At 37.3% G+C, this 22852-nt stretch overlaps 1 protein-coding gene and 3 long non-coding RNA genes across 7 annotated transcripts; 2 read left to right on the top strand and 2 right to left on the bottom strand.

Moving 5' to 3' along the window:
* Positions 1-481: 481 nt before the first annotated feature.
* On the bottom strand, positions 482-22746 carry LOC100744977. Of its 4 annotated transcripts, XR_004462194.1 has the most exons (18): positions 22124-22746; positions 16236-16589; positions 13171-13241; positions 8622-8719; positions 8415-8538; positions 8063-8294; positions 7396-7848; positions 7261-7305; positions 6385-7056; positions 5267-5707; positions 4993-5141; positions 4841-4918; positions 4327-4669; positions 3939-4143; positions 3674-3864; positions 3105-3277; positions 2196-2443; positions 1708-1877 (listed from the first exon to the last, which is right to left on the bottom strand). XR_004462194.1 is itself a non-coding variant. In XM_003491629.4 (17 exons), the coding sequence occupies exons 2-17, from the start codon at positions 16408-16410 to the stop codon at positions 1440-1442; spliced, it is 3888 nt and encodes a 1295-aa protein (XP_003491677.1). In that variant the 5' UTR covers positions 16411-16589; positions 22124-22742; the 3' UTR covers positions 482-1439. The 4 variants fall into 4 exon arrangements, 3 of the variants coding, with proteins under 3 accessions (XP_003491677.1, XP_024225303.1, XP_012244252.1); XM_003491629.4 differs by lacking the exon at positions 2196-2443 and having other exon boundaries at positions 482-1877; positions 22124-22742; XM_024369535.2 differs by lacking the exons at positions 2196-2443; positions 22124-22746 and adding an exon at positions 19105-19223 and having other exon boundaries at positions 546-1877.
* LOC117151998 lies at positions 9946-12000 on the bottom strand. The gene is made up of 2 exons (XR_004462201.1): positions 11199-12000; positions 9946-10454 (listed from the first exon to the last, which is right to left on the bottom strand). It is a non-coding gene; the product is annotated as an uncharacterized LOC117151998 (long non-coding RNA).
* LOC105681130 lies at positions 10371-13512 on the top strand. The gene is made up of 5 exons (XR_004462195.1): positions 10371-10510; positions 10656-10826; positions 10922-11089; positions 12631-12829; positions 12916-13512. It is a non-coding gene; the product is annotated as an uncharacterized LOC105681130 (long non-coding RNA).
* Positions 19773-22462, top strand: LOC117151996. Its single transcript, XR_004462199.1, has 2 exons — positions 19773-21975; positions 22039-22462. It is a non-coding gene; the product is annotated as an uncharacterized LOC117151996 (long non-coding RNA).
* Positions 22747-22852: the final 106 nt, after the last annotated feature.

Below are 22852 nucleotides of genomic sequence, written 5' to 3'. Positions count from 1 at the left end.
TTATTATTATTGTGATTAATATTATTATATTATTATTATTAATTATATTGATCTTAAATATTCCATCGTTCATGGAGAACACGTCGGAAGTCATAGTTTTGCGCGCAACGCCTTTGTTAACGACGTTAATGTAATATTAATTCTGTAATATTATTGCCATCGTTACTACTGCTGCTATTATCGTTATTATGATTATTACAAGTATTATCGTTAATTTTATCACTATTGTAATAATTTATGATCCGTACCAATACGACTGTCTTATCGACAGTATCGTCATTGTAAGTATTACTGTTTCTATAATGATCCATTTAAGAACTAGCAAAAGTGCAATTTAGATACTCGGTGAGAAATTTCTATTTGCGGGTGCTACTTGTTATGTCTTTTATGTACTTCTATCATTGTCTCTAATGTTGCCATTATTATTATCAGCACTATTGTTGATATTAATAGGAGAATTACTACAGCCATGAATTCGCTCTTTTCGTTTACCTAATATTTTTAATATTTCATTATGCGAGTCATAAATTAAAAGTCATTCGTAGAACGTTTTCACTTTGACGTTTTATGGATGATGATATATACATCTGTATCACATCTGCCCCGCTTTTGTTTTAGAACACATTCGATTGCATTTTACAGAAGGAATTTTATCTTTAAGAAGAAAGTCCAAACTTCAATCACAACTCTATTTCATAAAATAACTAAACAACAGAGATAATGAAAAAAACATTGTCAATTTCACAGCTGAACGTGACAAACAAAATTCTGTTCCTGTTTGTTCTTTCAAAATGAGGTACTTCGACGAAATTTTATCCTTGAGAAGAGAAGCGTGTATTCGATTAAAAAAGAATGTACAAACATTTTATTGCTCAAACATCCATGCTTGCTCGTAAGTACATATAAAATATTGCTGTAATAACGCACGGGTTACGGGGTCCGGACTCCGGACACCGGACACGATCCAAGCGTATCTTGTCACGCATCGAGAGTTACAGTGATATTTGTGCTGTGTATTTCTCCACGCGCTTTTGTACAGAACCGCGCATTGAGCGCGCCTTATCGATAACTCTTTGGTCGTAAGCGCTACTTCTGCGTAATTCAGTTAGACGAAACCGCGCGTGTTGCCCCCGATCGATGCTCGCAAGCGATCGAGCAAAAACGGGAAAGAAAAAAATAGTAGAAAGAACCGTCAAATAAAAAAAGGACAGAAGAAGGAGATAATGAGAAAAGCACCGGAGGAAGGGCTCGTTTCGAAGTCTCGTTTCCTCCAGGTCCACTAAACGTGTTTTATGTACAGTATCGCTTCACTGAAGCGAAGTATATTTAATTGTCCGCTTTGGGTTCATGATCGAGGGAAAGCTGAGAAGAGGGCAGCACAGTCATTGACGCTGATTTTTCTTATCGTTCGTTGGAATCCCAATTCCCAATATGCTTCCTTACTTTGGCGCCTGACTTCCGTAATCCACATACACGCGCACGACTTCACCACTGTATTTACGCTGACTGGGCATGAAATAAAAGTCAGGTTGATTCGGTTGTGTGGATACGCCACCGCCTGCCGGATTATGTATATTGTTCTTTGATCGCTGATAATGTTCCCTGCGATCTTGGGTATAGTAACCAGGTTGGATGGCGGCTGTGTGCCTCGAACCCGGTGCACGCGGCAAACTGTACGTTGCTCGTGGTCCTACTATCCTATTTGGACCCTCTACAGTATCAGTACCGAGTCCGTTTGCAGTCATCTCTCTGTGACGAGGTAGACTGGAAACTGGTGGTGGCGGAGCTTTCTCCTCTGTCTCGAAAGCCTCGAAAGCAAAATTTGTGTTTGCACCTGAGGCGTAGTCCTTCCAAGCGTTACTGGCGATCAGACGATCCTGAAACAAGTCATCATTAGCCTTATTGTTATTGCAGTGAAAGTTATATCTAATAGAAAGATTATATAAAATAACATCGAACATCGTAACTTCATATAATTTTGTTTAATTTTGCCTATGAAGCTATCTAGCGAAGATCATTTGAATATTATATGTTCATATTCAATAGAATTTTTTTAGACTTCCTAGGGTCTTTTTTTTAGACTTGCTACTATTTATGAGCTTTCTTTGGATATATACACAATAAAAGAGATTACATAAATAGAAGAAGAGAAAGAAAAGAGAGAAAGCAAGAGAAAAGTACCACTGTAGAAATACCTGGATTAGTGAGCAAACGAGCGTAGGACGAATAATAATTAGCGCGCCGATTGTATACAGAGGGTGAAGTTCTACCAGCTGGGATTAGGACGATGCATATCGTACGGAGCGTGTTGGTGATGATGCCGGAGATGGTGGTGGTGGTGATGATGATGGTGATCGCCGTTTTGTCGATGATACCGCGTCGCGTTCGTGCGATGAATTGGGTTGGGCGCGTCACAAGAAGCCAGAGGCAGCGAGTACACCCTCTTTACACCGTGATGGTCGCGAAGAGCGCGGATCATGCAACACAAGCGAAGCAGAAGATCGATTCGAGTTCATAAGAGTGGAGCAATAGTAGTGAAAGTTGAGTCTGAAGTGACACTAGTGTCTATTTCTGTATGTCTCAATTACAATGAGAGAAAAAAGGACACTTCTTTTCTTATTGAAGTATTCATGCGTTTCTAGTCACTCAAACATGGAGCTTCCATATTACTTTCACGGAGTGTGTCTACATTTAAGGAGGAGGTTACAGAGAGACCTTGTTGCTATTTCAAGTAAAAGCATCATTTTGCATTGGTTAATTTCAATGGGTACATAACATATTCGAAGAGCATATCTATTTCCCAACTATGTACTTAGCAGAATTCTAAGGCACAAGTGATCTTTATTGCAGGTGAAATTCTGTAAGACTACCAATAGGTCCAAGATTGAAGCAGGTTACTTCTAATAGACACACATAAGTTGAGAATCAGCATTGCTCTAGACCATACCACAGCGCTAAGATGTTTATAACAAGAGTTAGATGCACACACAATACAAAAGGAAAGGTAATTAGGTTGCGAACAGAAAACAGAGAAACGAGGAAATTACTTAAAAAAACAGGTGGAGAAAACGTATGAATATATAAAATGGTAGGTAATGTCGTACCTTCGTCGCTCGTCTCCTCGATGATCTGTAAAGAGTACAGCTTGCTTGTAGTAGAGCAAGAGCAAGTAAGGCAGCAACGCATCCGACAACAATATATAGCTTCGTTGCGTCGAGGAACAGATCCGACGTAAATGACGTTTCTTCATCCGCATCTCCTCCATCTAAGTCATTTACTGGCGACCAAAACAGAATAAAATGTCCAAGTTGAATGGATGCCTTATATATTACTTAATACGTTTAACAATATGATTATACTATATGAAGCTAGAAATATGAACAGGCTAGCTTGTTACGAATAATAAACACGCTTTGTTAAATTTGTTGTAATGATAACGCTTTCCTGGATCAAGGAAAAAGATATGATATAGAATTAAATACTATATTGCAGAAAAACTTAATTGGTTGTAAATTATTGTTTTAAGCCGAGTATTTTTAGAATTTAAATGTTTAATGACTGGCTTGAATTTTTTTGACCGACAATTAACGGTGATTCTTGAAAATCTTATTAAAGAGAAGAGACTATATGTTTTTATTCTGAAGGTTAATAATAGCAAAAAATTTCACATTACCTCGAGGAGCTCTAATGATCAAATACTGTGGATCCACACTTAATGCACCGACTTTGCCTGTGACAAGAGCTTCTTTTAATGCCTTTTCCGCAGCTGCACCGGTATCTATAGGTTTCAGTGATCTGCCTTTTACTTCGTTTTTGTCTAAGATCAGATCCATGCGGGCAATAACACCGTTTTGCTCATCATTCCTAAATGTAATAATATATTCAATATTATATAATAAATTCGGAAGTAAAATAACACATATTGTAAGGATACTGACTTTTGTAATTCACTGAGACGAATTTGATAATAGCCTGGTAATTTGTCAAGAAGTGGAGTAAAGCTGTCAGATATCCTGTTTGAAATAAGTTCGAAATCTGGACTACCGGGAGTAGGTGCCATAAAACCGTCTCCCAAATTTATGAGCTTCACTTCCACGGTGTAATGCAGCCTTGGTGGAGCAGGCGTTGTAAGATCCTCGAGTTCTACAAAAGTGAGACAAGTATTTAAATAATGTTGTTGAGGAAGCTTTCTGGAATTTGAGTTATTCAATCATTTAGAATTTATTTGTATACAACAAACAAGAACTTCTCAAGGATGTCATAAAGAATATAATACTAATACTACTAATTAGTGATTATAACATGTATATAATCAAAAACAACAACCTTCGAGACCACAAGATTTTATGCATATCCTTTCAGCGGATACAACAGGCACGGCATCGTGTTTACGTATTTTCTTGTTGACAGCATTAAAAATACCACCCTTGACTGGATACATCATATACAAGCAATGATCGTCCGTGAAAGAAAGATCTCTATTGTCCTTTGTTATCCGTTTTCTCGAGAACTTGAGTGTCGTTACACCATCCACTTTACTGCCACCTGTGTTATAGATATCTTGAGATGGATCAAGCAACGGAGCATTATATCCGCTGATCCAAGTATCCATGAGAAAAGCTCGACCTGATTTCTCGTCGACCCAGCCCAACACCGCATCTGTTTGCGACTAATAACGAAGAGAGAAGTATCGATTTTAAACTTAGAATTTACGGATAAAATTCATTGTTGTAGAATGGAAGGAGTATTATAATTTAGTAATGAAAAGTTTGATGATATTAAGGGGGTGAATAATTTTTATTAGAGCATAGTGCAAGGAACTTATGGTCTCAATGCATACCATTTTTTCGTCATCAGAGAATCCAACGCCGGTCCAAGTATTCGTGTTAGTAGTGGAAATAACAAATGATAATTGATCCTACAAGAAAATCATTAATGAACTATACGATAGAATCATAACTAAGAGGATTTGTCTTTATTATAGAAACATACCTTTCGTCCTTTGTAAGTCCACTGAATAGAGTATTCACAGGTACCATTTGCAGGAGAGCAATGTCTTGGATAATGCCACTCACCGCTGCAATTTGAAGTTGGCGCTAATGCATCACTCTCACCAGCCATTTCTTGTTTCTTTTTTTCATCTAAGGATATTTATAAATCACTAATCAATACTATATTTAATTCGAAATTAACTATATAATGTCATCAACAATATTGTAATATAACGTCACTAATGCATGTAAAGGATATATTTTCTTTAACCTACCAAAGAAATTAAAAGTTACTGTTCCTCTCTGTGCTCCATGACCATGATACTTAAGTTCATCAGCCTTATAAAAGTCCTTCACACTGACCTTGGCTTTTTCAATGCCACTGGGTGGGTGATGAACATATTTTCCAGGTTCTTGTCCTTTAGCCCATATCACTTGCATATTACCATCAATAATTTCGTGGTCGGTTAGTTCATTAGCTACCAATTTTCTTCTGAAAAGTATGGTCGTAACCCCATCACGTTCAAAGCCCATAGCAGCAGTCAAAGTGTCTCTTCCGCCCCAATATTCGTCTTTCTTTGGCGTAGACCTGTCTCTAGTGTAATAGTCGCCAATCCTGTGACTGTTGCCTCGTGCTGATCCTATTATAATGTCTGTGCAGTCCATAGGGTTGAAATCGTGTTTCGGCGTGTATTTGTGCACTGCAGGTAGGATAGCTTTGATCATAAAATATTATATTAGATTAAAATGATCTATAAACTTCATTGATTATATGATCAACTTGAGATAATGATTAATAATTTATGATTGTGATGCGAAGGGTTCCCTGTTGCAACATTGAAATATTTATCACAAAATGTACAGCTATTAGTAAAAAATTCATTTTACAGTATTTTCTCAAGTGCAAATGCACTTACATAGGAGTTATTGGGGTATTATGCGAAAGCAACAAGGAAAGCTTGTACTAAAAAATAAGTACAAATTAAAAGTATGAATATTATCTATACTATATGTGTTATTTAGATATGTATATGTTAGTATCAACGCTACTGATTATATGAATACGTTACATTAACTTAATCTAAATTATCTTTTTATGTGTTACCAAATCTACTATTTTGTTAAATATTTTTTATATTATATTTTTCTGTTCTATTATGTTTAACCAGCAATTCTAATTTTTGACAATTAAGTTGATGAAATTTTACACCCATTTAGAAGTATTTAAAATTAAATTAAGAGGCAAATTCTGAAGATTAGTTCAGACAATAAAAAACACAAAATCAAAAGGTATTCCTAGATACGAATCAACGTTAACTAATTACAATATAAAGCCCGTGCAGTATGTACGAGGAGAGACAAGCGGTTGTAATGCTTTATCAGCTTGTTTTACCTTTCGTTGCACTCGACTTAAGACCTAAGATCGGTTCCGGCTCTGAGGTTGGTTCTGACTTTGTCTCCGGCTCTGACTTGGGTTCCGGTTCAGACTTTGGCTCTGTTTCGGAACTGGGTTCCGGTTCGGACTTTGGTTCTGGTTCAGATTTCGGCTCCGGTTCTGGTTCGGATTTGGGTTCGGGTTCAGAGCTGGGTTCTGGCTCGGATTTCGGTTCTGGTTCAGAGTTTGGCTCTGGCTCAGACTTGGGTTCTGGTTCAGACTTGGGTTCAGGTTCAGAATTGGACTCTGGTTCTGGTTTTAATCCCATTCGGGATCTCGATTTAACTTGAGAAATAGGCTCTGGATAAGATATTGACTTGTGTTCATATTGTGTCTCAGAAGTTAAAATAGCCTCTGCTTTTGTTCTTGGTTCAGCGTTCGTTAAGTTTGATTGAGATTTTGATTTTGGTCTTGAGCTTGGTTCTGGTTCAGATTTTGGCTCTGATTCTGAGCTGGGTTCTGGTTCTGAGCTGGGTTCTGGTTCTGAGCTAGGTTCAGGTTTGGATTTGGTTTCTGGTTCTGAACTTGGTTCGGGCTCGGATATAGGTTCTGGTTCGGATTTTGGTTCTGATACGGGTTCGGGCGTGGTGTTGGTGCTGTCGACAGTGCTCGGCTCGGCGACGGGCTCCCCTGTGCAAGAAAGCATCGATCGTCGTGCCAACTACCTACTGCTTATTGTTTACAGACCACCACCTCGTGCGTAGTGTCTCAAATATAAAAAAGGGACGCCAAATGCTCTACTACTCATTGGGAAGCATACTACATGTTGTTACTATATAAATACGGAAAGCAGGAGTCTCTTGTTCTATATCTGAGTTAAGTATTGATACATACCATTCACAGAAATTCCTGTAGACTCCGGTGATCTCTTTTTGCGTCCTATATGAAGATAAAGTATATCATTCAACATTATTTGTATATAAATTCAAGAAACTGAAGTACACAAGTATAAGTTAACTCGAATCTCACCTTGCTTCGTGCTGACGCGATATGTCACACTAGTTTGCACCGTCACATCGACGTCAGATCGAGGAGTTGAAGCCAATGAAGTCACATCATGAGCTTTAGCCGATCTTCTCTTGGTACCTGACCTTTCAGTTCCAGACTCAGGTTCAGGTTCAGGTTCAGGTTCCGGTTTGGGTAGGGCTTTCGGTTCTGACTCTGGTTCCGGCTCTGATTTTGGTTCCGGTTGTGGAAGCGGTTCATCCTTTGGACGTTCCTGAATTTCAGGAAAGGCGCGACACATCGGTGTCAGGTCATTTGGTCGCCATCCAACAGCAACCCAGCTGGTACCATTTACCACCATAATGCCCTCGAGTTCTTTGCTTTCCTTCAATATCCGCCAATAGAAGGTAAAATTGTCAGAGAACTTTTTCACTGTATATGCGTCCAATTCTACGTCGATGGTTTTGATCGGAGATTCTAGAAAGTATCATTATATTTACTTCTTACTTGAAATTTATTTATGTTTTATATCTCAAGAATTAATATTGTATATTCTGTTCTATTTTTATTTTTTAACAGGTAAGTCACAAATGATACAAATATAATAATTTGGAAACTATAGTACAAGAAAGTTACTCCAATCTGAATGACTTCTGGAGAAGGTACCAAATTGTGATTTAATTAAACTTACTCTTCGCGCAACCCGGTCCAAACCAACCAATATTGCAATAGCAGTGCTTGGTGGGTGCGGTCGTGCCGCCATTGTCAATGCACGTGCCCTGAATACCGCAATCCGAGTCATCCAGGCATTCCTCCTTAAATTCACACCTTGTACCGTGATACAGTCGATCACACCTGCATCGACCTACCAGATATCGACCGTGACCGCTGCAATCCTCTCTGTAAGACTTTCTGTCGATGATCTAACGGGTATAAATTATAAGGTATCAGCGATCGCGATGCAGGTAACCGGAAAAATTGTTTTACAAATTGCGTTCTACCATTTTCTGTTATTACTTAATACTTATTGTTATTATTCTTACATTGATATCGGCGCAAGACCAAAATCTATAACTCGTGCCCCATTCTTCAGCTTCTCGGAGAAGCCGAATCGTGCAGTCTGTACACGTGAAATTCTGAGGTAATTGTACGGCATAACTCTGTGCCCTAAAAAACAATAATTTATTTCTTAAGTACCGAGAGTATTATCAAAGCAGAAAAGAAAGGATCGGATAACAATTTTCACTTACGTGGCATCGTCTTCTACGAACTCGCTATTTTTTGTCACAGGAGTTAGATCAATCAATGGTCTGTCAAGGGCATCCAGTATTTGCAGTCGAAATCCACCCTAAAATCAATAATTATAATATTTCAAATGTGTGATGGTAGATATTCAAGATATGGAAATCTTAAAAATAACGATCTTAAGATAGTAAATAATAAAAATGTATAATATAGAGTTCGGTAAATAATAAATAACAAAACATTATAATAACAGACTTAAATACAGAGGTAAGTAACAAAAATTTCAAATAATTAGGTTAATCTCGTTTAATTTACGTTTGGTAACGTAGGTATATAATAAGCAATATTATTTCAGTTCCAATGCGTGAACTTCCGGACAGTTTCTTTCGCTATGACCGTGTCGGAAGCGAGAAACGGTCAAGAGGACGTTGAGACATCGATCGTACGCGCGGATAGCGGTATCGAACGAGCTTATCACAGATCCGTGACATAGAAACCGGCCTTCTATTCCATTGCTCATGTCCAAAAAATAAAAAGTAAAAAATATTATTAACAGCTTTAGTTAACGCTTTCTTAGCGTAGCTGGCAACGTCACCGTTATAAAACCGGCCGTTTCATGAAAACGGCCACCGAATTGGAAGTAGGAAGAGAGAGAGAGAGATGTCGCCGCAGGAGATCATCGTTTCGCAGTAGGTAACGACGTAATGACACGAGCATTAATTTAATGATTGCCGATGTCAATCTGACACCTGTATAAAGATACGAGGAGGCAAAGAACCGTTATTAGTCAACTCTTACCCAAGAACAACATTGCGTTTTCTTCTACGTGCCACGTTTTCTAATTATTAACCGCATTCTTTGCATCGTCATAGCATGAAAATTCAATCGTTAATTTTTCACCAATATCGGTCGGTAATCTCATAAACGTGTTTTCATGAAATTTAATACAAAGACAAATTGGTCGACTCTAATCTTTAAAAATTTCTCAAGTTTGCTACCCATATAAGTATATGATCGGTATTCTTTAATTTTTTTTTTTTTAGTATTCTTCTTAATTTCTGTAAATGTCCTGTAAAACTTGTTATTTTTTCCTCTATTCTAAATTCAAATATCGATTAACGTTGATTCCTAACGATGAAGTCTAGGATTTGAATAAAGTAATAATTTCACGGTACGATGATAAAGTATTTGAAATAAGATATTTAATTTTTTAAAACCTAGGAAAATAGATTAATGAAGTCGATTAGTAAATTGCGGATTTTTCTGTATTTATAGGAAATTTGGAAATGGTATACATGTATAAAAATATAGAAAAAATCCAAAGTAGAATATTTGTTATAACATTTAGTAGATGACAAATACATTTAATAAAAAGCAGATTTCTATTTAGATTCCATTTCTTCAACTACGTTCATAGAAGTATAAAATTGCATAGAAATCCGCAGTCTATTTATTAGTGTGGCTTTCATATGACTCATTTATGTTTCTCCCTGTTTTTACAAATTTCTTCACATATTGTAATATGTTATTTTAAATATTATAAAGTTTACAATGTTTTGCCGGCGGATAGAATATCCGTTCACAAGAGATGCTTGTCATTTTTGATGAAAGTTTCTTTGAATATCTACACTGAAGAGTTTGAAATGTTTTCCAACAGCGCGCGATTATGCCAGCACTCGAAAGGAGAAGTAGAAAGGGAAGAGACAGCTTTGCGAAGTGGTACTGCTTCGCACGGTACACACCTGCAGCGGTTGCAACGTTATTGTCGAATTTTTCTCGTACCACGGATATTTTCACGGATAGAATTTGCGAGGCATTTAAGTTTATGGCTGCCCCATCTAAAACCAGTTGTTCAGAAAAAGAAATCACAACGATGATTGTATAGGAAATATGCGTACGTATTTATATTGCTATGAAGTTGATTACGAGATCTGATATACGATGCGAAAGGCAGTTTTAAAATACATAATTTTCGAGATAAGTTTGCAATTACGTTACTTCGAAATTATTTAAATATGAAATCCAGATATTCCTTTCAGATATTCGTAAAAATATTTTAACAGATATATCATATAGACGTAAACTTAAAAAATGTGGTGTACCTAACCTTGAAGTTTCTACAAGAAAACAATTAATATGTATTCGGGTGGTACATATTGAATATCTTTCGAAATCAAATTTTAATAGCAGGTAGTACTAAAGTAATTAAGGTAATGTCTGTATTTCTGATGATTAGTTACGTAGTTTCATTATCCTAAATTTATAGAAATACACGTGATTTATAACAAATCATTTCCTTTTTAAGATAATTGATAATTGACGACAAGACAATATTTAATTTCTGATATTTGTCCGCCAAATTCAATCATTTCATATACAACTTAATACATATAATGAAGTAAATCTACTAATCCACATACATAGTATACGTATACGTACATACAGTATAGTATAATAGAGCGAAAATATTAAGGTCAGTATGAAAGGACTTTATGCATAAATAATTCATTATTTTGAACTTGAAAGAAGCCTAACGGGACGGCATAGGGGCAAAGGAGGTACTACTGCTCCTTATTGCTCACCGTCAGTTACGTCTTGCCATATTGTTTTATGTGACACTTTCGGTCAATACACGTGTTTATCTTTACGTTGCTGTTTTGTGCTGAGTCTACAAAGAAATAACCAATCAGACCCACATTCCTTTGCTTGTCATCTTTTCAGCTCTCTATTATACATTTCCCAGTCATAATGCAGCGTTTGATTTATGTAAAAGCCAATGCGATGGTCCACGGTTCAACTGCTTTTCCAGCAACGGATCTGAGAGCTTTGGCTTCGATCCGAGTCATTGGCAACAGTCGAGTTACGGTACCCGACATACCGATGTGTTCCACCGAGCACAAGCTACTCTCTCGCGTACATGTTCACATGCAAAGCGATTTATATCCCTTACCACCTTCTTTCCGACCTATCTATCTACGTAAGGTATACACGAACCACGTCGAACGTATACGAAGCTTCGCTTGTGAATTATTCAACGAGCGTCACCTTGAGCGACGACGTGCAAGCGTAGGCTGCCCTCTGCCTCTGTCTTTTCTTTCCCTTTCGTATAGACCACGTGCGGACAAATTCGTGATGTCTTTTACGATGACTTAGGTAGTGCGACGCGTCGTGAAGAATATGAATTTCCAACTGCGTCAGTCGGCCATTGTGCCTGGTTTATGAACGTGCCTTAAGTTTCGTCTGTTACTGTGACTTCTCTTACTCGGAGTCCAGGAAACTTTGATTTGTCGTTGATCGAAGACTTATGTCAATATACAGTTGGGGACAAAAATAAGTGGAGAGATAGCGGAAGTAGGTATCAATGCAGTTTAATGGAACTATTGGGTTGGCAACTAACTGATTGTGGATTTTTTCATTAGGTACCCACCTATAATCATGGGTATCATCGTGGGTATCATTACCACCTAATGAAAAAATCTGCAATCACTTAGTTGCCAACCTAATAATATCAGTTCTATGTACTTAAGTTTTATTTACGTATTTCTTTTAATATATAGATTATTTAACAAATAACTGAAGTTAATATTTATATTCTTATGTAAACAAATCGTATTTAACAAAACTTCATTGATATCTGCTTTCGCTACATGTCTGCTTATTTTTGTATCCGACTGTATATAGACGGGAAATAAGAGTTTCATATGAAGAGCGACAGTAGAATAAAAATGTGGCTGATTGGTTGATTAGTAACGCCTCAAGCGACGTCAATCGCACAAGGATGATCATTTTTGGTCATCCAGGATTTACGGAACTCTTCTCAAGTAGTTTATGAAGCATTATTAATCCTGCAATCTTTCAGTATATCTCTACCCAACAGTATTAAAGGAATCATGATACGAAACGTTATATAATTTTTCTCATGTGCTTTCCATAGGACTGAATCATAATCGCGTCTTCACATTGAAAATATGCTAGTTAAGTAATTATAAAGTTTATTGAGTGCTCTAATTGCAGCAATATGGCCAATGACTCATTGGTGGTGAAGGGCTATAATCAGTTAAATAACAGGCAATCAGATTGATCAAATACGTGCAAATTCCTCCCAATCACGGCACGTGAACAATCAAGACCGTAACCAGGCCAATTGAAAGATGGATGCAGAAAGTTTCCATATTGGAGAAAGTTCATGTAATATGAATTATAATAAACTATGGTATGATTTTATTCAGCTCTCGCGTAACTGTTCATACATCTTTCTTTTTTTCTTTGAACAGCTGTTAGTGCTTATGTGTTTCTTAGGCTTTTGCTCTGCGGCCACGCATAGTATGAGATACTAAGCGCGTAAAAACCACACATGCAGAAATTACCGACTGGTCTCGCGGCAACAGTTTTTATCGCGGGCTAATAAAATTCAATTATTATCGGGGCAAAAGTTGTTTTAAAACGCAACGAACGAAGAGCTCATTATATAGGAAATATTGTTGCTATTATAATCTTTTTCTCCTTGCTATATATAATTAACCAAGTTAAGTTATAATAAATTTTTCTACTTACTCGATGAGGATAAGCCAGATGCCACGTGACGTTAAAGTTACTCCCAGACAGTAAAGTAGTTTTAATATCGCCTGCAACATAAAATGAACGCATTATGCAACATTGCGCGCGCTATTCTATACAAATTTTCACGATCGCTCGCCGCGCGTTAAATTACGTCGAGATACGGAAACTTGCAATTTCTCAGGCTCATCGATTTAGACGAGAGACCTTACGAACAATGAAAAGTTAATATTCATTAGAGTAACGAGACACGATAATTCATCACAATCACCGGAAACATGCATGGATACAAGTTCAGCGAAATCTTGCGTGCGAATATCCTTATCCACGCCCAGATAGGAAATAAAAAAAAGAAAGAGAAAAATCACATCCTCATAAGCATTTTCTATTTCTTATTATTTTATGGTGTAATAAGTATAGATGAAGAACTTTATAATACATTCAGGTATATTCTCATATTGTTTCTCCTTTTCAACATATAATACAAATTTATTCATATAATTAAGGTATGGTCAATATTTTAGGGATTCGTTTTATTTAATTACAGTACGTACTCCACGCAAGCAATTTGTTTTCATAAATCATTTTTATCATCAAAAGATTGCAAAAAATCAATTATAAGGTGGGAAAGGAAACTAACATGAAGGCGAATATCCGTTTATATCAGTAATCGTATCGGTTGTTATGAAAATGAATTTCAACTCAACCAGCGATTTCACATTTTCAATTCGCTTGAAGCTAAGATGGTAATCTACGGTAGTATCGTATCGTATCGAGACTGGGTTTCCGGAAATAATCGAGAGTGGCACGATGTACAATTAATTTCCGGAAGCGGACGGGCAGCAGTTCGCGTTCCGCCACCGATCCTTCCTTTTATGGAGTACTACCTTTTTTCCCTACCTGCCTCCGAAAAGAAAGCTCGCGTTCCTCTTGTTGAGAACTAACAGTCGAGCGATTAAATTGTGGAACGACATCGACGCAACTATGTCCGATTTGGTGGGATATACAAAAATTAATACTCGTGACAGCGTTCACGACACTGTTATGCGTTTATATGCATTCATGTAGGAGTTTGGAAATACTGTCGATCCGAATTAGCACAGGTAACTGTTTAGAGAAGAACGAAATGTTCAAAGGAAATGTTATATAGGAATAATTTATATGTCGGGTGATGTAAAAGTATTGTTGGCATGTAACGAATCCGTGATATTTGTTTAGGATGGATGGGAAAATTATGAAATAACATAATTACAAACAATAGTGCTTTGCTATCTGACTACATATCAATGAGGTATATTTCTAAGAAATCTTAAGTACATATCTCTTTTCTCTGTTAAATATACATGTATATCTAACACATTTCTTCCTTTTAAAGATTCATTCTAGGAAATCAGCTCCAAAAACTGATGAAAGTGGTAACTGTCAGTTAACGAAGTAAAATTCCAACCAATTAATAAAGTATTGCTGATAGCAGATAGTTGATAGAATAGTGTTCTCAGTAGGAATAATAAACCGAAATCCTTATGATCAGCACTTTCTACTTTTTTACAACCGAAGCAATTACATAATTTGAATGTCGAATAGGATGATCGATGGTAGAAAGTTGAATAATAAGATCTGCTTCATTTTTCAGATACAACACGTAATTTGACATGAACCGGAAGATTGAGTACTATACATATCTGCCATCTACAATACCGTAATCAATAGATCAAACCAGATATTAAGGATCTTTCTACATTTAGAATTCGATAGAAAGACTACCGATAATTTTCTCAAGCCTAGGTATGCCCCTTTTCCAGCAGTCCTTCTATCCGATACGACGCGTGCATTTAAAGTTCACGTATTCCCCGCGACTACGCGAGAGCTCGCAAGAAGAAAAAAAGGTACGTGTACGTGCGACTGCAGCGTAGAGGCAAGACGTGGAAGGTAATGGCCGAGGTTCGAGTTCCCTTCGTTGCGAGTCGGTGAAAGTCGCTTCGAATCAGACTAGCGGGCTATCCCCACCGGGACGTATCATCGTGTTAATGTCGTTTTCCCATAGAATCCTCTTATCACTTCTTCCCATCCCTCGTAACTATATCGTCATATTTCATATTGTCAACCGACGACGTCATCGTCCTTGAATTGACCGCGAAAATTTCACGCGTACCTTTTTTTGGTCCGTGGGTCGTGTGACGCACAGCCGGGCCACAGCATCCGGACAACTCGCTTCGTCAGTAATACTATCGAATTACTACATTCGTCGTTCTTATTTTTCTATGCAGCGCGACACGATGCTCTGCACCGTTTCAGATTTCACGAACTTGCTTTCTCTATGCGTTGGGGTGCGATTTGTTTCTCCTCAGTTTCTTTGTCACAGCGGACAGGTCAAAGTTTCAAAGAAAGGGACACTGGGTGTTTCCAATGATACCCTACGATTCTCTTTTTTGCAGTTGTTTGCCGTTTCGAGCCTTTGTCAGGAAATCAGAATCTTTGGACGGGTTACATGTTTCCTGGCTAGACAAGATTGACTTTTTTTAGAATGTTATATTGCAGAATGATATATTATTAAGCCATTCAGTAATTTGTGTCATAAATTGATAATTGTACTCTTCGCGTAATAGGTAATTCTCTTATAAATACTGAGATCACTTCCTTAGGTATGACATAAAATATGATACTATTTTTTATTGCATAATTGGATTTTATTGCATAATTACCTAAAACGAAGATTACACGACTGCATTTAAACTCAATCGTGGAGATACCTTTAAGTAACTCTAATTGGCTAATTAATTTCAGAATCTTAACAAACTACTATCAGTCTACCAACTGTTACACCATTCTAATGATACAGCAATTTAACTTCATAACAAACTAATATCTCCACTATAACTAATGCTCCAAGAAGGCAAACCAATCTATCATATCATATTTCATACCACAAAAATACACCTTCACGTTATTCTCTTCATGTTAGTATGGCCATAAATTGCAGGTATGTACATACTTCACAAATTCAGTTTTTCATTTGTAGGCTATCACTATATGATAATTGTGCAACGAAAAGAAATACTCACCACGAGGCATTCCACATGGACCAGGTGTCCTGGCATTGTCCAGAAAATCCAAGTCATATTTCCTCGCCTGTGGAAAAGTCAAGGCGACGTGTCCTTGCACTTCTCTGAATGATACCACTGCTAATACCAGTAGAATCAGTCCTGACATAATCACGGAACACGTATTCGATGACATTTTCAAGATTAAACGTGCCGGTGCGCTCACAACCTCGACGTTTTCCTTGAATTCCACGCGGCTGGTCCCTCTGAGAATTTTCCTCTCGCACTCCTAAGACCCTCCAGCTGATTTTTCCTGACGCTCGGCATGGGCACCCCTCGTTGATTAACTCCTTCCGCCTCAGTGAGGCCAATAATCTGAAAAAAGAGAGGAATTTCTTGGTTCGTTTGTCGATTTTGTTAAACATTTCACTTTTACCAACAAATACGAGTACGGAAGTTTCAACAACGTAATTTTTTTCGTGGGTTGTTTTGCTTTATAACGCTAGGCTACGTTAAAAGTTAGAGCCCCTTATGGGTATATGAGTATATGCGAAGTCAAGGCCAGTTTTTGAAGCTCGTGCAAACTTGTTCCTCGACAACTTGATAGGCCAATATCGAATAAATTATTACGCGATACCGCATTCCATGTAAATTAACTACTATCACAGAAAGTACCAATATCAAAATTTTTCTTGCCCAAAAGTGTATTTTTAAAAGTGGTAATTTGATATTAATTAATGGTTTCAGTTAATAGTTTTTAAGAAGATACTTGTAGATAACAAGATTTACGTAATTACTTCATTTGAAAGGTAAGTGGAATATCGAGACAAGCGGTTTTTGGAAATTTAAATTAAAAATCAGTAATTTCTTTTAAAAGAAATAGTAATTATATTTCCACTTATTAAAAACACACATGTGAGCTTTCTGAAGCGTGTAATCACGTACAGGTAATCGTAGGAACCGAAAGGTTAAATTTTATCGAGTTAATCTTATAATTAATATAACTTTAGAAGATTAAATTTTATTAATCTTTCGTTTCCTAAATAAAAACTAGTAAATTATAATTTTTTAACTCGGTTATTATATTAATCTTTTTTCTCTAATATGAATAGTACAAAGTGTTATTTTTCTAAAATAAAGATAGAAATGATTTGTTTACTATGCTTTATATTAAAACTATTGCTTCTTCAGAAAAAAGCTAAGCCCGCGAGAGAGTTAATTTACTGTCGTAAATTACACGATCATAAACCAGGAACATAAATTCCGACGATCTGATGATCGGTACCGTGGTAGAATATTTATCTTTTGCGCATTCATCATCACGCAGGAATGTGTTAACCTTTGCTTCTATCTCAAATGATATAATAACAAGAATCAACGAGGAACCGGTAGATCGAATTGCAACGTGTCAAATGGAACGTGTCATTTTCTCTGTTTGTGCTTCCCTTTTTCGAAAACATCGTGATTAAGTGGAAAACCGCAAATAACCCATGATTGTTACAGAAAAGAATAACGGTTCCCGATTGAAAGAACGAATCGTGAATTCGCACGCAAAATATTTCTCTCTTTCTTTCTCTTTCACTCTAATGGGAAAGGACATAAGCGTGTAAGATAGACAAGGACAGAAGATATGAGCGTGCTCAGACGATAAAAAATGGCGGCACAAGTTCCTGCAAGCAGAACAAATCAGGGACAAAAAATAACAGTTTTTAAATTTTTTACGAAAAATTCCAATGAAATGGAGTTAGACTATCGTTTAAATTAGTGTTATTTGCATTAAGGACAGTGATCACTATATTTTAAAGAGATTTTTCAAGAAATTAGATGATCAAAAGGTATTAATCTTTAAATGCCTGGTTACGAGTACGTAACCATTATATATGACTAAAACTTTTGTATGGTAATTAACTATAATGGCTTTTATAATTGAAATTATTTAAAATAAAATATGAAATCCTATAACATAATCTTTTTAATTCAAGTTACAACAGCGATAGTTTCTGAAATAGTTCGAAGGAATCTCGAGATACTTCTATATTTATATAAGGAATATAAGGAATCTCGAGGAACAAAGGAGGAAGCGTGAACTCGAATAGCCAGTTGTGAGAAACGAAGGGACAAAGACGAAGGACACGTGCACATTGCGCATCGAGATAAATGGAAGAAATAATTATAAGGAGCCGTCGAGCGAGGTGTACGAAACTTAACGAGCCGAGGACATAACCTTCTGGAAAAATTGAACTGCAAAGAGATATCATTTCCCTAGACTAATTTTGTAACAAGATAATAACAAGACAATAAAATGAAGATAAAAATATTTGTATGCAGGTGATGAAAATTTCTAGCAACGACGCAATAAATGGTAATCGCAGCTATATGTTGGGTAATAACATTTTGTTTAATGTGTTTCCTGTTATTTTTAGGTTTGAAAGTGAGTATGTAAATTATTCTAGTGAAACAAACTAAACATCAATGAATCATCATTAACAAAAGCATTGTCGATTGATGAAAGATCAAAGTATATTTAGTATTTAATTGAACTTCGATTTAGAATGTCTCAAATATATAACCCATTTTTTTATTATACGATGAAAAAACTAATAAATTATAAAATATGGACAAACTTTATATGTGTAACTTTGACATTAATAATCTTTGCACTTTAAAAATACTGTTTTTTAATTCTACTTGTCAAAAAGTCATATAAAAAATCGCAAATTCGGTACACCTTAAATCGGAGTTCATAAATTATGATAAAAAAGTATAGTTGAAACATCTACTAAGAAGTATGTATTACGAAAAACAGGATAAAAAGATAAACTATCGAGCACCTGTAAGATAATGAAAATCAATATATTCGTTAAAGATTACGACAACCGTTTCTACGCACATTGCGACACTCGAGAGCGGATCTCCTTCTGAGGAATCTCAATGTAGCCTCAGCGTGGCCTCAGAATGGCCTCAGGATGGCCTCACCGACGAAGTACGCAGCTCCTACTTTGAAGGTGCAATTCACTCGCAGAGATGAGCGCTGCTAGTGGGAGGATACGACATTGGAGAAGGGAAGAGGAAGGAGGGTTCAAAAGGAATGGGAGGAAACCGACTTGCAAAACTCGCGTATGGGGTACTTTTTTCTCGCCTCGTGGAAACCTGACATTCTGCGGAATCTCGATCTCCAACGCGACATGCTTTTTCACTTGTTTTTAAACGATTCGCGGCCGTTATGCAATCGCGAATAGCGTAAGGTATACGCGTCTCGTTGTTCAATGGAACTCACTTTTATTTTCTGTTTCAGATCCGGAGTCTACGAATTCTGACATTGGCAAAAATAGAAATTATCTCATCACAGGTAGAGCTCACAGGTTGCTTTCGAAATTTGTTGGTCATTAATTCCGAGAAACCAACGGTTCTTGGGATCTTTGGGACATGCTAATGGTGACTTGTATGACTCGACATTCCATTCGTGTTTTCGTAAACATGGATGCTATTTGGCGAGCTGAGGATCATGGTGATGTTTCAAAAGAATTTGTATTTAGTCACACATCTTGACTCTATAAAGTATTATCCTACCATATTTAGTTCTAGAATTAACGAAGGTACAATTTTATTCTTTGTCGCAATACGTTTTCATAATATGAACAAATATAACATGAATCTTTGTATTGATAAAAGCAGAACAGAATTTTATAAAAAAAACAATGAACTGACTTACACCACTATGTTCCTCTATAACCAACCATTTTATAATATTAATGTAATATAAATAAATATTACAACTTATTATACTTAAATGTTTATGTTGGAAGGTGAAACTGATTATTGATACATCGAGTTATTGAAAATGTAATCTTTTTAGGTACAAAAAGGAAGGATTGATTAATATTTCAGTTGATGGTACGGTGATCTCAATCGGTGCCGATGAACAGCTCACTTGTGCGTGGAGTTTTGACTCGTGTAGCCATCGAATGCAGGAAGGTGAGGTAAGAACAGAATCATGAAGCCAGAAGACTCATGAAGGGAAAGGAGGCAGGTACGTAGGGAAAACGATCCTTGGACGGCTCGTGGAAAACGAGTTGACATTCCAGTGAACACCGATGACGTTGTCCTTAACTGCGATGTAGTCTCTCTTTTACTGGTTTGCGATCTAAATGCCGTCGATCGATTTCATGTGCTCTTGAGACACTTTTTTTAGCTTCTTTCGTGCTCTCATGCCAACCCTCTTTGGAAAAATTTACGAATTGATGAGAAGATATTGAATATTAATTGGTGTGTAATCATGATAAAAACATCTGATATAAAGGAGATTAAAACAAATTTTGTTTCAAATTCCTAAGTAAACGAAAACATAAACTAAAGATGTTATAAATTATGGATGATAATTAATACGACAATTGAAAGAGGAATTTTTATCGAGGCTAGCTGGAACGTTTCGGAATTCCAAAACATATACAGTAGATTTTTTGCTAACAAGAACTGTAAACACTATATTTTTCTAGCGAGGTAACTGCGCACTCAACAATTTGCGCAGCTAAACTTTCTCGAATTCCTGTGTTTACATTCTGCGTTCCTACATGATCTCACGGCTGCATATTGTTTCGCTAGTCTCCTCCAAGAAATTACTCACAATTCTGTTTACAATCGTACAAAACTATACATAAGCAAGAAAAAAAGAAATAGTTGAAAGAAGAATGAAATATGGATGGTTGTAAAACTTATATGTACAAAATTTTGATAAATCGTGGAATACCAAAACAGGTCAAGCGAAACAAAAAAACAATAGCAGGAGAAGAAATATTTCTCAGATTACTCCAGAGAAAATGGTAGCGTTTCTAAGTATGTACGTCGCAGTGACTGATCGTTCTCATTGATGCGAGATCTCTCGAGAGAGAGCAAGAAAAGAAAATTTGTGGCGCGATCGCGGGAGTAAGCGAAACTACGGAGTTATAAAGAGTATACCATCGCGCCATTCTCCTTGACGTGTCTTAGAAAACAAGCTACGGTTCCAGCGGACACTCATTCAGTTTTTGTTTCGTTCTCACTGTCTAGTCGCGTTTTCACCTGGAAAGATATTACGCGATCCGACAGTATTATGTCGCATGATAGAGGCGATATGATGAGGTGGAATGACGAATTTCGAGAAAGGAATGCAATGACCAAGGAAAAGACTTTCATCGAGTACCAAGAATCCGTGAAGAAATACGTAAACACGACAGATAATAATAATGGGTTATGTCGACAATGCTGCCTCGAAAACAGGTTAGAACGAAACGAATGCGCATAATCAGGATGTAGGAGGATAAATGAACGAGCTTACAATGCAGAATTATGCAGATGAGAGAGGCGCAATTTCTTCAGGCATAATTAAGAAAAACGAAGAGGCGAGGTACGCCGATGACGTTGCTGCCATTAAACTTCCTCTCACTAGCATTCTATGTATAATGAGCTGTTACGCCATACACACGATATTACCGTAGAATACGCAGGGAGGAATACAAATACAATGTGGTGGATGGTGCAGGAAGAGCGCGACGATAAAAAAAGGAAAAAACAAAATGTCCTTCGTGGTGGATCGATTGAACGATTATTGATAGCTCTTCAAGCTGAATGTTATTACTGGATCAAATTCCCTCGAAATTATCCTAAACATTATATTGACTTATTCTCTTCGGACCGATTTAATTTTCATCTAATTCTCGACAAGCATGCACACACATTCGATTTCTTTTAACGATCACATTAATAACTTTCTGTCTAATCTCAGGTTTGTAAACTATTAATATAACTTTATATGTATATCATAATAGTTAACGAAATAATATTTCAGGGACAAAATTGGAAAGATCCGTACACGAACCGTGCAATCGCTTCACTGAACCATCAAAAAAGATCCGACAATACAATCTTCCTACCTGTTGAATTGTCCGGGAAATTTCCAGCTGATGCTTCGGTCACGCACACACAAAATCACTGCACCAAGAAGTCCGTAAATCTCAGACGACGCATCTCTGAGGCGGCGTCATCGTCGTTCAAAGAAAGAAACAACAAGATCGTACGAGTGATTCCACTCCAGCTATTGCCGAGACGCAAGAAAAGTAAACGTCTGTCCGCGCGATCGGTGAACCACGATGATTCACTGGATAGTTGGAAGACGTGACTTTAGGACGTAGCCATTTCGATATTGGGCGGTCAATTGCGACGATGCACGATAAGATCGTACAGTTTCGACAGGTGGTAGCTATACACACAAAGATACCACAGCGGTCGAGAAGGATGCGACGGGGCCACGTACCAGACTGACTCCAAGAAGCTCGGCTAGGCTCTGTTCGACTCGACTCACCTCAACTGCCTGGCATTGCAAAGCAGCCGCGAGCGAAAACTCACTTTACGCTCTCGCACGGCCCCTTACGTTTACCCCCCGCCATATTACCGACTGCCTGCTTTCTTAAGGCTGCCTGCGAGTTCGCCTGAATACCTGCTTCTATGCCCCTTCTCCTGGTGCATCGCGGCACTGTACCTCAGGCGCGCGCGGCGCCGCGGCCTGATGTTTCTTCCTGCGCTCTCTGGCTCCCTCTGACAGGGAGACTGCATGACATTCAGGTCACCAATTTGTCTCGAATTCTGTGAACATGATTGAGATA

Source organism: Bombus impatiens, unplaced genomic scaffold, assembly GCF_000188095.3.
Source record: "Bombus impatiens unplaced genomic scaffold, BIMP_2.2 scf_0582, whole genome shotgun sequence".
Taxonomy (NCBI): domain Eukaryota; kingdom Metazoa; phylum Arthropoda; class Insecta; order Hymenoptera; family Apidae; genus Bombus; species Bombus impatiens.
The sequence above is the reverse complement of the archived record's forward strand: the minus strand, read 5'-3'. Positions and strand labels throughout refer to the sequence as shown.

Coding starts and splice junctions, on each gene's coding strand:
- LOC100744977 (XM_003491629.4), bottom strand. CDS start 16,410: ATGTCATCGAATACGTGTTCCGTGATTATGTCAGGACTGATTCTACTG. Junction 13,242..16,235: donor TCCATGTGGAATGCCTCGTG/GTGAGTATTTCT, acceptor TTTATGTTGCAG/GCGATATTAAAACTACTTTA. Junction 8,720..13,170: donor ATCTGGCTTATCCTCATCGA/GTAAGTAGAAAA, acceptor TATTGATTTTAG/GGTGGATTTCGACTGCAAAT.